This window comes from Mytilus trossulus, chromosome 6 (genome assembly GCF_036588685.1).
Source record: "Mytilus trossulus isolate FHL-02 chromosome 6, PNRI_Mtr1.1.1.hap1, whole genome shotgun sequence".
Lineage (NCBI taxonomy): Eukaryota > Metazoa > Mollusca > Bivalvia > Mytilida > Mytilidae > Mytilus > Mytilus trossulus.
The window spans coordinates 90,322,475-90,335,759 of NC_086378.1; the positions used below are offsets into that span (position 1 = coordinate 90,322,475).

The 13,285-nt window shown below is 33.4% G+C and overlaps 2 protein-coding genes across 2 annotated transcripts; both read right to left on the reverse strand.

The window, feature by feature from the left end:
- Positions 1–1,430: 1,430 nt before the first annotated feature.
- Positions 1,431–6,770, reverse strand: LOC134723117 (salivary glue protein Sgs-3-like). The gene is made up of 5 exons (XM_063586758.1): positions 6,614–6,770; positions 4,685–5,740; positions 3,621–3,731; positions 2,708–2,795; positions 1,431–1,646 (listed from the first exon to the last, which is right to left on the reverse strand). Exons 1-5 carry the CDS (start codon positions 6,768–6,770, stop codon positions 1,550–1,552), a joined length of 1,509 nt encoding a protein of 502 aa, XP_063442828.1. The 3' UTR covers positions 1,431–1,549.
- A 2,685-nt stretch (positions 6,771–9,455) lies between these two features.
- Positions 9,456–10,790, reverse strand: LOC134723118 (uncharacterized). The gene has a single exon (XM_063586759.1). The coding sequence runs from the start codon at positions 10,788–10,790 to the stop codon at positions 9,456–9,458; it is 1,335 nt and encodes a 444-aa protein (XP_063442829.1).
- Between the last annotated feature and the right edge of the window lie 2,495 nt (positions 10,791–13,285).

Genomic DNA, 13,285 nt, shown 5'->3' on the forward strand with positions numbered 1-13,285 from the left:
AATATAGAAAGGGAAAATAGAAAGTGTAATTTATGTAAGCTAGATATTGGAGATGAATTTCATTACATTATTAATTGTTCACATTTTAGAGAAGAGAGAAATAAATTTATAAATCGAAATTTTAGTGTAAGGCCAAACATTATTGTATTTACTGAAATTATGTCGTCTACAAATAGGACAGATCTCATTAATTTATGTAAGTTTATACGAATTATAAACAAGCGAGTGTGTCCTCCTGAATAAGTTCTTTTTGTCTTTGCTGTTGTTGTATATATTGTATATTTATGTTTATGTAGTTAATATATTGTATTATACATGCATGTCTTCTCTGTACCTATGTATTTGGTGATGAGAATAAAGATATATATATATATACCACCAAATCAATGGACGTCATATCAGGTTGAATACGAAAATAGGTAGAACACAAATGTTCCCTATGAATTGGACATTTATAGGTAATTAATCCTACATCTACATCTACATGTAATAATCTGATAATATTCGGTATTTCAAAGTACTATTATTTTTTTATTTGGAGTTTTTATGTTCTATTTTTGGAAACTTGAGGTTACATGAGTACTAAAGCTTGTACACAGGTTAAAAAAGGGGGATAGTTTGCTTAGTTAACTTCAAGTGATGGTTATTTTGTAATGAAATGTTCTGTGAACTTTTTTCTATGGAACTTGACAGGATAAAACTGAACCAAATATTAATTCTGCATTTTTTTTTCATTTTTTTAAATGTGCAAATTTAACAAAGACTAATTGGGGACCATCAATGGTGGTATTACACCTGTTAATACATTCGAGTTTATTAAACCCTTTGGTTAAACCATTATATGTCAATCTCTGTTTCCTTGAATCACTAAGCAATAAATTGTTCAGGAATTGGCTTTTCATTGTTGAAGGCCGTACGGTGACCTAATTTTAAGTTGTTAATGTCTGTGTCATTTTGGTCTCTTGTGGACAGTTGTCTCATTGGCAATTATACCACATCTTCTTTTTTATATTTTCCCAATAACAGACAAAATGTATCTAAATCAGAATCCTATAATTATCGACAGCAAATTACTCGAAAAGTCTACCTGGAAAATGCAGGTATCTAAATTCAATAGGTGTAAATAATTGGAATTTTGTATTTGCAAAAGACTCATCAATGACGCTCGAATAAAACAAGTTAAAAAGCCAAATAAAATACAAGGTTAAAGAGCATTGAGGACCAACAATTCCTAAAATGTTTTGCCAAGTTTACTCATGCCATTTAATAAAACAAGTTAAAAAGCCAAATAAAGTACAAAGTTAAAGAACATTGAAGACCAACAAGGTAAGCGTCAGAATCGATAAGTTTTTGAAAATAAATATTAGAACAAGTCTATCAGTTTATTATTTTTCATACAATACACAACAGAGCTACGTATTAATTCTACTGTCGCCACCAGGATAATAATGATTTTACTGCGTTAGCTCGTTATACTGATAATAATAACTTAATTTAAGTTAATATATATAATTCTACAATGACTGAATGACCGGTCGATGAAGTGCCTTTAGAACCAATCGTAACGAGGGGGTCGTTCTGCGGGTTTTGGTCGAGGTTTTTCTTTTAATGGTCGAACTTTTCGCTTTTCATCATCTCGGTCACATCTGCAAATGAAAACAAAATAAGCTACCTTACGTTCATTTAATCAATTTATTTTTGGGGTTATTTTTCTAGATATTATAACCATGTGGGTGGGTTTTTTTGTGTTTTGTTGTTTTTTTTGTTGTTGTTGTTGTTTTGTTGTTTTGTTTTGTTGTTTTGTTGTTGTTTTTTTAGGGGGAGGGGGATCTTGTGATTTCCTATAGCAAATTTCGTGCATGTAGAAGATCTATGATTTCATTTAATGTATCTTTATTCAAAATTATTCAAAATTATACACATCTCTCTGTATTATAATAGCTTAACAAAATCAAAAGACAATATTAGTTTTTGAGAAGCACGATGCATCTCTCTGTATTGTATAAGATATATAATAGCTTGACACAATTAAAACATTATATGTGTTGGGGAGGGGGGAGCACGATGCCCTGTAGGTGTTTTTGATGTTGAGTTACTTGTCAATTTGTTTAGTTATTTGGTGTCGTCGAGACAGCAACCAATCGACACAAAAGATAAAAAAAATATGAATAACGATTTTTACTGTTTGTTCTTATTTTGTGCTGTTACACAATTGTCCTTGGTATTTGGAGGATTGATTATTCAAAGTGAGGCTATTAATTTCCCGGCATTTTCTCTATGAAGGTCAGTTGTTTTCCCCGGATACCGCTTCTTCCTCCACCAATAGAAACTGACTGTCTCGAAATAACACAATATTTTTGAAAAAGGTATTAAGACAACAATCAATCAATCTGTGTCACGAACCAAAGTCAGATGTGTTATTCGTTTGTTGTAGTTAATTGCTGTATATACGTGTATATATTTTTACTTTAATGTTTTAATAAATTGGTTCGTTGTTTTCTCGTTTGCTTTTTGTTCTACATTTGATTGTGTCGTAGTTGTGCATTATGGCTATGACATTTCTGCCTTACTGGTGATAAGAGGTCTTATAACTAATCATAACACATATATCCTTATTTTCATACTGACAAATAGATTTCGGGTTGTGTTTTCTTTTTTTTTGCGAAAGATGTCTGGTGTAAATAATATTTAATACAAGAGTACTAACGTTCCCATAATGCACCAGAAACAACAGCAACAGGTTAAAAGTAACGCTAAGGCTGCTAGAGACAGGAAAGCAATAGCCCAGGCTTCCACTGTAATAGAACATGTGTTAAAATATGATTTATAATAAGCACTTCTTAGGTTACATTGCTAAATAATCTATGTGAAAGGGCTTGTCTTTTAAATATTATCAAAAAGATTCAAACAAATTTGTAATAATTTTCTCTGTACATGTAAAAGAATTGCATGGCATCTAGAATAATCCATTGCACATGAATACTAAGTTATAAAATTACTGTCTTTTGATGAGGTAAATATGCGGTTTTATTGACTTTAGAAAAAATGATATTTACTGAGGCCAACGGCAGAAGTGAATATCCGTTTTTCAAAAGTCAATAAAACCGCATATTTACCAAAACAAAAGACAGTAATTGTTTTATTCCATATTCCGAGAGAAGAAAATGTATTAAATGACAAACATATACCAAAACAAATTTTACATGAAACATTTTTTTTCATAACGTTGCATGTAAAACTCTTTTCTCCAGGTGAATACGTTTTCTTATTCAAAATCCATTTCATATAGAGAAACCTACTAAAATAATACCAATATGGAATAAATATATTTAACTTTTTTTACATGAAAAATTCAAGGTGTGTAGAATACGTGTTCTGTCTTGTTATATTATTAATGGTGTATCATATATGCAGCCATGAAGTGATCTTATTCACTCATTTGTAACTTCGCTGGCAATGGCATACAGTATGTAACACAAAAGATGAGACCCTTCTGTCGGGTATCCCGAACTGCTCATAATATCTTTATATCCCTGCTGATTTAAAATTAAAGTTGTTTTATATATTTTAGTTTTAAAAAAAAATAGAAAACAGTACGAGTATATTTTTTTTTTACTTACTTTTGTTACACATTTTTCCTTTGAAAAACGCCATACAATCACAGCTGAAATCATTGACCTTGTCTGCGCAGACTCCATACTCACACGGCTCATCGGCACAGTTGTCTATATCTACATGTAAAATTAATTAAACTAATTAATCCAAGAATTGTTTCAAAATAGTTCTTAATAATATTAATCCTTATCTATCATTCTGTATTTGCTCTATTCAAAACAAATGTGATCTTTATAATTGAGTAAAATGTAAAACTATATTTTCAATTGTTGGTTTGCTTTTCTTCACATGCGTGTAATTATAGCCATGTATAAGACCCAATTAAGGAACAGTCGCTGTTGTGTCTTGAACTAGTAAACTAACATAAACCCAAAGGACATCAAACATACAGATTATCGTAAAGCGATTCAATTTATAATGAAAGGTATTTATGATGTTCTTGTTGGTAGGAAATAAACTCATCAGAGACACAGGATTAAATTTTTGTACGCTAGACGCGTGTTTCGTCTTCACAAAATTCATCAGTGACGCTTGAATCAAAAGGCTAAAATGATCACATAAAGTACAAAAAAAGTAAGAGCATTGTAAAAATTATGAAAGGTTTTGCCAACTACAGCTAAGTTAAAATTGGGAATAGAAATTGGGAATGTGTCGAAGAGACAACAAGTTAACCCGACCAAAGAACAGAAAACAGCCGAATGCCACCACTGGTTTTCAATGTAGCGTGAAACTTCCGCACCCGGAGGCGTGCTTCAGCTGGCCTTTAAATAAAAAGATATACAAGTTCAGGGATTACGGACATCATACTTAACTCCGAAATGCATGTTATACAAAAAACTAAAATTGTTCCCTGGGTAGAATATCCTTAAAAAATCGAAAAAAAGTTCTGTCAAAAGTTAACATTAAAGTATGACCAACTTAATCATAATACATGCAGATATTGCGACTACTGGTCGATATGGAAACTCCACCAGCATTATAAACGACCAAGTGATACGAAGTAATTTAAGAAACCCATAAGTGTTTGTTAAAAAAATTGAGAAATAGAATGTTTTAAAGCATCATTTACCTGAATCACAGTTTGGTCCTTCAAATCCAGGAGAACAAACACAGATATACTGATGATTTGTCTGCATACACGTTCCATGCTGACAGATATTCCCATAACAGCCTGAAGAAGTTGGTTTGGTTGTGCTGGTCGCTGAGGTGGTCTTCGTACTGTTTCGTTTGGATGTTTTAGTTGTAACTGGTTTCGTTGTTGTTGGGTCTATAGTTGTTTTTGTAATAGTTGTCGTAGTTTTTAATGCTGTGGTTTCTGTAGTCGTTGATGAAGATATCTGTGTTGTTGGTTTTGCTGAAGTAGTTAAAGCTGTTTTTGTAAGTATTGTTTTTATCGTTGTTGGTTTTGTTGTTGATGTGGTTGATGGAATGGATGTAGTTGGGGAAGTTGTTGTTACAGTTGTACGCGATGTTTTCTCCGTTGTTTGTTTTGTTGTAGTAGTCGGAGTAGTTGTTGTAAGTGCTTTTTGTATCGCTGTTGGATAAGTTGTAGTAGTCAGAGTAGTTTTTGAAAGTGTTGTTTTCATCGTTGTTGGTTTTGTTGTAGTAGTCGGAGTAGTTGTTTTAAGCGTTGTTTTCATCGTTGTTGGTTTTGTTGTAGTAGTCGGAGTAGTTGTTGTACGCGTTGTTTTCAACGTTGTTGGTTTTGTTGTAGTAGTCGGAGTAGTTGTTGTACGCGTTGTTTTCAACGTTGTTGGTTTTGTTGTAGTAGTCGGAGTAGTTGTTGTAAAGGTTGTTTTCAACGTTGTTGGTTTTGTTGTAGTAGTCGGAGTAGTTGTTGTAAGGGTTGTTTTCAACGTTGTTGGTTTTGTTGTAGTAGTCGGAGTAGTTGTTGTAAAGGTTGTTTTCAACGTTGTTGGTTTTGTTGTAGTAGTCGGAGTATTTGTTGTAAGGGTTGTTTTCAACGTAGTTGGTTTTGTTATAGTAGTCGGAGTAGTTGTTGTAAGCGTTGTTTTCAACGTAGTTGGTTTTGTTGTAGTAGTCGGAGTAGTTGTTGTAAGCGTTGTTTTCAACGTTGTTGGTTTTGTTGTAGCTGTAGTTGTTTTAATGGTTGTTGGTATTCTGGCTTAAATGATAGAAATAACATTTATGAGAGATAATTATTGGTATAAAACCATTGATTAAATATAATAAAATTGAGAATGGAAATCGGGAATGTGTCAAAATGACAATAACCCGATTAAAGTGGGGTAAACAACCAAAGGCCACAAATGGGTCTTCAATACAAAATTTAATGACGTTTATTTTTGGAATCCATTTTAATATCACTGAATTTTCACTCCGGCGTATGATACAATTTTTCGACAGGTACATAATCTGTGTTAAGACATTTTAAAAGTGTTTGGTTAAGTAAGAGCAACTATTAGAAGTTACCATATTTTTTAGCAAACGAGTTGATTTTTGTTTAAAATCTAGGAAGGGTATAACAATTAAAACAGTTGAAATTTAAATTAATCTTTTTGCACGATTTGAAAAAAATAGAAATATGTGGATTTTGTTTTTTAAATAATTCATCGTTTTAAGTGTCATAAAGTATATATAAGTGATTAGTCATATGTTTCGCTTTTTCCTAGTTAACAGTCTGTTCCATAACAGGGGTATATTAGTTTTCATAAATTCTTGTTTATTGACTTTCATATATATATAGCAATGGGAGTTAGACCTTAGTTGAGGCTGGAAACATTTCAATACCCCTTGCATTTAAGTAACAAATGAATTCTATAATAATTTAAGTTGCTATAACGTATTGAACGTTACATTTATAAATCGAGCCTAACAGACAAATTAAAATCAGTAGAAAAAAAGAAAAGAAAAAAAGATTGTAAATCAAAAACATGTAACTTTTTAAAAAAATTGTCTCGTTGAGACGTTTCACCTTATATATGCACCCTTTAAAGCATCAAATTGAAATTCTAACAATTTTGTTTTTTAAACTCACCTTTACAGCATTTACCGTCATAACCGCCATTACAAATACAGCGATTAAGTGTGGTATTAAAAACTCCATGGGGATTGCATTTCCCGCAGACTCTTTCTTCTGTGGCCTTTGCTTTCCACAAACTTAAAGAAATACCACAGCCTTGTAAACAGTCCATCAATGTATTGTATTGACAACATATATATCTTTGTCTCACTTGTTTACCTCCTCCACATGTAGCACTACAATTCCCCCATTGGCCCCAACCCTCAACATCACAATAATTGGAAGAAGACAAACACGCATCACTGAAACTATACAAAGAGTTAAGTATGAAAATGATAAAAAAGACACAAATCGAATATCTCATTTCTCTGTTTAAATTATAATGTAAATTTGAATATTTTTATGTTCACTTTCCTGTAGAATTGTAATTATTGATACACTTTGTAATTTATATCTTTATGATACATGTTTACAAATCTGACGAACAATTGTCACCCTAATAGATATATAGTCCGAAGATGATACTCTAAATAGTTACCAGATAACTTCATTGATTGGGTAAATCACTTTTGATAGGTAAAAGTGAACATTAGACACGAACAGATCTTACATTGACCAAGTTATTGACAAATATCTCGTGAGAAAAAATCGACACACTAGACCTATTCGGCAACAACGCCGATAAAATCCGAAAGAAAGCGTTATGAATATACATACTGTGATACCTTTCAACATTCGCAAAAATGACCTACCCCGTATAATAAAACTTGTGAAATAAAACTAAACTGTTTTTTTTTGTATTTTCCTCGTTAAACACAGTTACAGTTATTAGGCCACATAAGTACTAGCTATATCTATTATAATGTACGATCACTTCATAAATCAAAACTGGTTTTGAGCAAGTTTTCGCTAACTATAGATATAGGAAGATGTGGTGTGAGTGCCAATGAGACAACTCTCAATCCAAATAACAATTTAAAAAGTAAAACATTGTAGGTTAAAGTACGGCCTTCAACACGGAGCCTTGGCTCACACCGAACAACAAGCTATAAAGGGCCCCAAAATTACTAGTGTAAAACCATTCAAACGGGAAAACCAACGGTCTAATCTATATAAACAAAACGAGAAACGAGAAACACGTATATATTACATAAACAAACGACAACTACTGTACATCAGATTCCTGACTTAGGACAGGTGCAAACATTTGCAGCGGGATTAAACGTTTTAATGGATTCAAACCTTCTCCCTTTTTCTGAAACAATAGCATAACATCACAACATAGAAAAAACATACGATAAAATATCAATTGGCAGACTTAACTCAATCAAAAAACGTATGATTACACAATGAACGAATAAATTTGATCTGCGATATCTGAATACAAATGCACAGTTAATTAAATATTAGAGACAAACATTCATGACCAAAAAGCTAACAAACTAATTCAAACACACTGAGAAATATTTAACCAATCAATGTTCACTTTAGAAAAAAAACGTTTTTTTATAATCTTGAAGTTTATACAAATGTTGTAAGAATAAGTGAAAAATGAAGATATTACAAATAATCAAAGCTGGTGTACAGACAAGATCCATATAAATAAAAAATAACAAAAACGCATTATAAACAGTATCAACAGGTCGAATTAACAAGAAAATACGATTTGAGAGTACTCGCAGTTACTGACAACTAGTTAAAAGCCAAAACCAATTAATAGTAAAAAATCATGCATCAGAGACTAAAATCGACTAAAACACATCACTAGGATTTAGTATTTTAACGTCATTAATAGTCAAAGAAGACATGACTTGTGCAATGCCAAAAAATAAATGTATCGACAGGTAGTAGTATAGTGAAGAGCGACTTCTATAGAAATAAAAGTTAACGTGTCTGTGTCTCTATACATCTCGCCTCAAAAGATAATGAAATTTAGTTATGTTTTAATTTGCTAATGACAAAATCAATATTAGTGCCAATGTGAACTATATTCAGAGATCTAATTACAATATTGGTACGATAACCCTTACTTGTAAGTTTGTTTAAAGGTTCGATGAGTTTACAAGGATCACATAGTGATTTCCTCGCTTTAAGTACAATATTACCATAAAATTTAGGATGTGAAATACCATTTTTAATAAGCTTTCTACAGGTATAGCCAAATTTACTAATCATATCTTTGTATCTATGAAAGAATTTAGTAAAAGTTTTAAGTAATTTATGGTATCGAAATCCCTGACACAACAATTTACCAGTGATGCATTGATTACGTTCGTTAAAATCTATGACATCAGAACACACACGGGCAAACCGAACGAGTTGCGATATATAAAAACCGTATGATGGAGCCAAAGGCACATCGCCGTCTAAAAAAGGAAAATTAACAATAGGAAATGAAAAATCGTCTCTTTTGTCGTAAATTTTAGTGTGAAGTTTCCCGTTTGAAATTGAAATTTCTAAATCTAGAAAAGGACAACTGCTGCTGTTTATGTTAGATTTAGTCAAAGTAAGTTCGTTTGGGTAAATTTCTGAAGTATATTTAGAGAACTCTGGATTATTCAACGAAAAAATATCATCCAGATAATGGTATGTATTTTTGAATGTATCAACCAAATGTAACAATGATGGGTCTTTACTGAGTTTGGTCATAAACTGAGATTCATAGCAATATAGAAATAAATCTGCTATTAAAGGGGCACAGTTGGTGCCATGAATACTTTTATATTGGTAACTTGTGTCTCCAGAATTTATGATATTTTATTATGTGCTTTTAACCTATCGGATTCAAATCCTCTTAAACTGATTGCGTTACAGTTTGTTGTTCAGCTATCTTGTTACATCTTTGCATCAAGCTAGTTTAAGATTCAGGGCTCACTAGCATTATTAACCAACCACAGTTACAGTTACATCTTTGTATCAGGTTAGGGAAGGATTCAAGACTCACTAGCATTATTAACCAATCACAGTTACAGGTACATCTTTGCATCAGACTAGGGAATGATTCAGGGCTCACTAGCATTATTAACCAACCACAGTTACAGTTACATCTTTGCATCAGGCTAGGGAAGGATTCAGGGCTCACTAGCATTATTAACCAATCACAGTTACAGTTACATCTTTGCATCAGGCTATGGAAGGATTCAAGACTCACTAGCATTATTAACCAATCACAGTTACAGTTACATCTTTGCATCAGGCTATGGAAGGATTCAGGGCTCACTAGCATTATTAACCAACCACAGTTACAGTTACATCTTTGCATCAGGCTAGGGAAGGATTCAGGGCTCACTAGCATTATTAACCAATCACAGTTACAGTTACATCTTTGCATCAGGCTAGGGAAGGATTCAAGACTCACTAGCATAATTAACCAATCACAGTTACAGTTACATCTTTGCATCAGGCTATGGAAGGATTCAGGGCTCACTAGCATTATTAACCAATCACAGTTACAGTTACATCTTTGCATCAGGCTATGGAAGGATTCAGGGCTCACTAGCATTATTAACCAACCACAGTTACAGTTACATCTTTGCATCAGGCTAGGGAAGGATTCAAGACTCACTAGCATAATTAACCAATCACAGTTACAGTTACATCTTTGCATCAGGCTATGGAAGGATTCAGGGCTCACTAGCATTATTAACCAACCACAGTTACAGTTACATCTTTGCATCAGGCTATGGAAGGATTCAGGGCTCACTAGCATTATTAACCAACCACAGTAACAGCTACATCTTTGCATCAGGCATGGGAAGGATTCAGGGCTCACTAGCATTATTAACCAACCACAGTTACAGCTACATCTTTGCATCAGGCTAGGTAAGGATTCAGGGCTCACTAGCATTATTAACCAATCACAGTTACAGTTACATCTTTGCATCAGGCTAGGGAAAGCTTCAGGGCTCCCTAGCATTATTAAATAACCACAGTTACAGTTACATCTTTGCATCAGGCTAGGGAAGGATTCAGGGCTCACTAGTATTATTAACCAACCACAGTTACAGTTACATCTTTGCATCAGGCTAGGGAAGGATTCAGGGTTCACTAGCATTATTAACCAACCACAGTTACAGTTACATCTTTGCATCAGGATAGGGAATGATTCAGGGCTCACTAGCATTATTAACCAACCACAGTTACAGTTACATCTTTGCATCAGGATAGGGAATGATTCAGGGCTCACTAGCATTATTAACCAATCACAGTTACAGTCACATCTTTGCATCAGGCTAGGGAAGGATTCAGGGCTCAGTATAAAATTATTCACCAATCACAGTTACAGTTAATCAACATTAAAACCTTTGATTTTTGATCTTTACACCACTTTTCCACATACTAAACTTAAAACTCGACTGAAAGAACTCGTCAGCTTATGTTTCTTTAAAAAAAAGGGGGGGGGCACTAGACGTTTTAGATATCTAGTTTTAGGCAGGAATTCAGCTTACTTTGTTAAAATAAAAAGACAGAGTCGAACAAAGAAATGCACCGAAGAGGATATCACTCATGTGCTGTACTTTTTAGTTGAAAACATATTTGTCGAATTTTGAGGTTTGGTCTTCAAACAGACTATTGGAATCCCAATATGTACCAATTGTGCTCCTCTACTTGCAGATTTGTTTTTGTATTCATATGAAGCAGAATTTATCCAAGGGCTTGAACAGAACGGAGAAAAGTAATTAGCCCAGTCTTCTAATTTCACCTTTTGGTATATTGATGATGTACAAATGTACTGTATCTTTATGAAAATAGATTAAGTGATCACTTACATTAAATATATCCAAGTGAACTTGAAATTGAAAGATACTACCGACACAGATAAATCTGCTCCATACTTAGACTGTTTTTCTTGAAATGACTACTCATGGTAGGTTAAATACCAAAATTTATATCAAAGGCGATGATTTTAATTTTCATATAGGTCAACTGTCCATTTCTGTGTAGCAACATCCTCCCAGCGGCACAAGCATGTGGAGTATATGTGCCTCAATTAATACGTTACTCTAGAGCTAGCTCAAAGTACATTGATTTGTTGAACGAGGGGTACTGCTGTCTCATAAGTTGCTAAGACAGGGCTATGCATCTATCAAATTAAAGTCATTACTAAAGAAATTTTACGGTCGCCATCATGAGCTGATTGATCATTACGATAAAAGTGTGTTAGAAATCATATCTAATATTCTTCTTCAGTCATAATATTAACCTTGCATCATTATTGGCCGGTCTGAACACAGAAATATCACGACGGGTGTCATATACGGTGCAGGAAATGCTTTCCCTTCGGCAGTACCTGATTTCACTCCTGGTTTTTAGTGGAGTTTATGTTGTTTCTTATTTCTTATTTATTAGTGATGATAAAAATGTCTTTTTGTTTTACGAGTCTTTGTTTACTCCTTGGTTTTGATTGTTATTGTCTTACAATTTTATCGGCTGACCATTGTACGCATCACAGCTTTGTATTGGCCGTAAATGATTTTATGTTTTAAACATTTGTAGAATAGATTAGACCAGGGTTTTTTTCCTAATGGTTTTGGTACTGGCATAAAAAAAGAGATTTTCTGTTATTGAAATTTGCTATTACAAAATTTGAGAAATCATTTAAAATTAAGGAATATATCTCTAATCCCTGTCCTGATTCTGCTATAATTTTTGGTCCTTTTTTTTTAAAGACTCTTTGTATTTCTTATAAGCTTTGGATTTTCAAATATTTTGGCCACGAGCAACACTGAAGAGACCTTGGTTGTCGAATGCACACACATTTGGATTGAAATTTAAGTCCGTCTTCGATAAAACCGTAAAATGAATGATTAAAAAGTTCGGTAACTATATGTTCACATGTACAAAACGATAAGTTACAGTAATTTTAGAATAAGAAAATATTGTTTTTTAACCAATCCGACGTTTACAGTTTTATGTTCTGAAACTAAGTATCATGTTGTAATATATTTTTTTCGTGCAGAAATTCATTTTCATCTTAAAAGAGCGACTTTGTATCAATCTGATGAGTTAATCCCTTTTTAAACCGATTTGTATTCTATTTTCTAAAATTGTACTGTTACACCACTATCCAAGGCTAACAGGAGGATTGAAGCATTTAAACTAGTTTAAACTCTACCACATTCTGTGAGTGCCTGTCTTAAGTAGGATCTTGCAATTCAGTGGTTGTCGTTCGTTAACATATATATTTTTATCGTTCATTGTTTAGTACATAAATCGGGCTTAATTTGCGTTTTCTCGTTAAATTGCTTTACATTTGTACTGACGGGACATTTTAATGCGGGGTTTACACATTGCCGATTATTGCTACCGTTTGAGATTAGACAGCAATACGACACGAAAAGTGAAAAAGTCGGATTAGTATCCTCAATTATCTGTAATGTCCTATCATTGTCTGAACACAGTCGTTTTAGTTCGTAACAGACTCTTAAGTGTCGGGAAGGGTCCGAATAGTTCGGCAAAGCACCCCGACAATTACTGAATTAGGTGCGTCCCGTAACATTCGGGACAACTCAGCCGATTTTTTCTAGTCGGATTACAATCGTGGCTATGTCGTGACAGATTCTGCTGTATCGGATCGAATTCCGAACAATGTCTTGTGTATTCTGGACGGTGTCTTGTGGAACGGGAATGATCTGGAGTAATTTTTCATAGTTGTTTTTCTGCCGATTAAGTCCAGATTGCATCCAG

Coding starts and splice junctions, on each gene's coding strand:
- LOC134723118 (XM_063586759.1), bottom strand. CDS start 10,790: ATGCTAGTGAGCCCTGAATCATTCCCTATCCTGATGCAAAGATGTAAC.
- LOC134723117 (XM_063586758.1), bottom strand. CDS start 6,770: ATGGACTGTTTACAAGGCTGTGGTATTTCTTTAAGTTTGTGGAAAGCA. Junction 5,741..6,613: donor TGACGGTAAATGCTGTAAAG/GTGAGTTTAAAA, acceptor CTATCATTTAAG/CCAGAATACCAACAACCATT. Junction 3,732..4,684: donor AGGACCAAACTGTGATTCAG/GTAAATGATGCT, acceptor TTTTACATGTAG/ATATAGACAACTGTGCCGAT.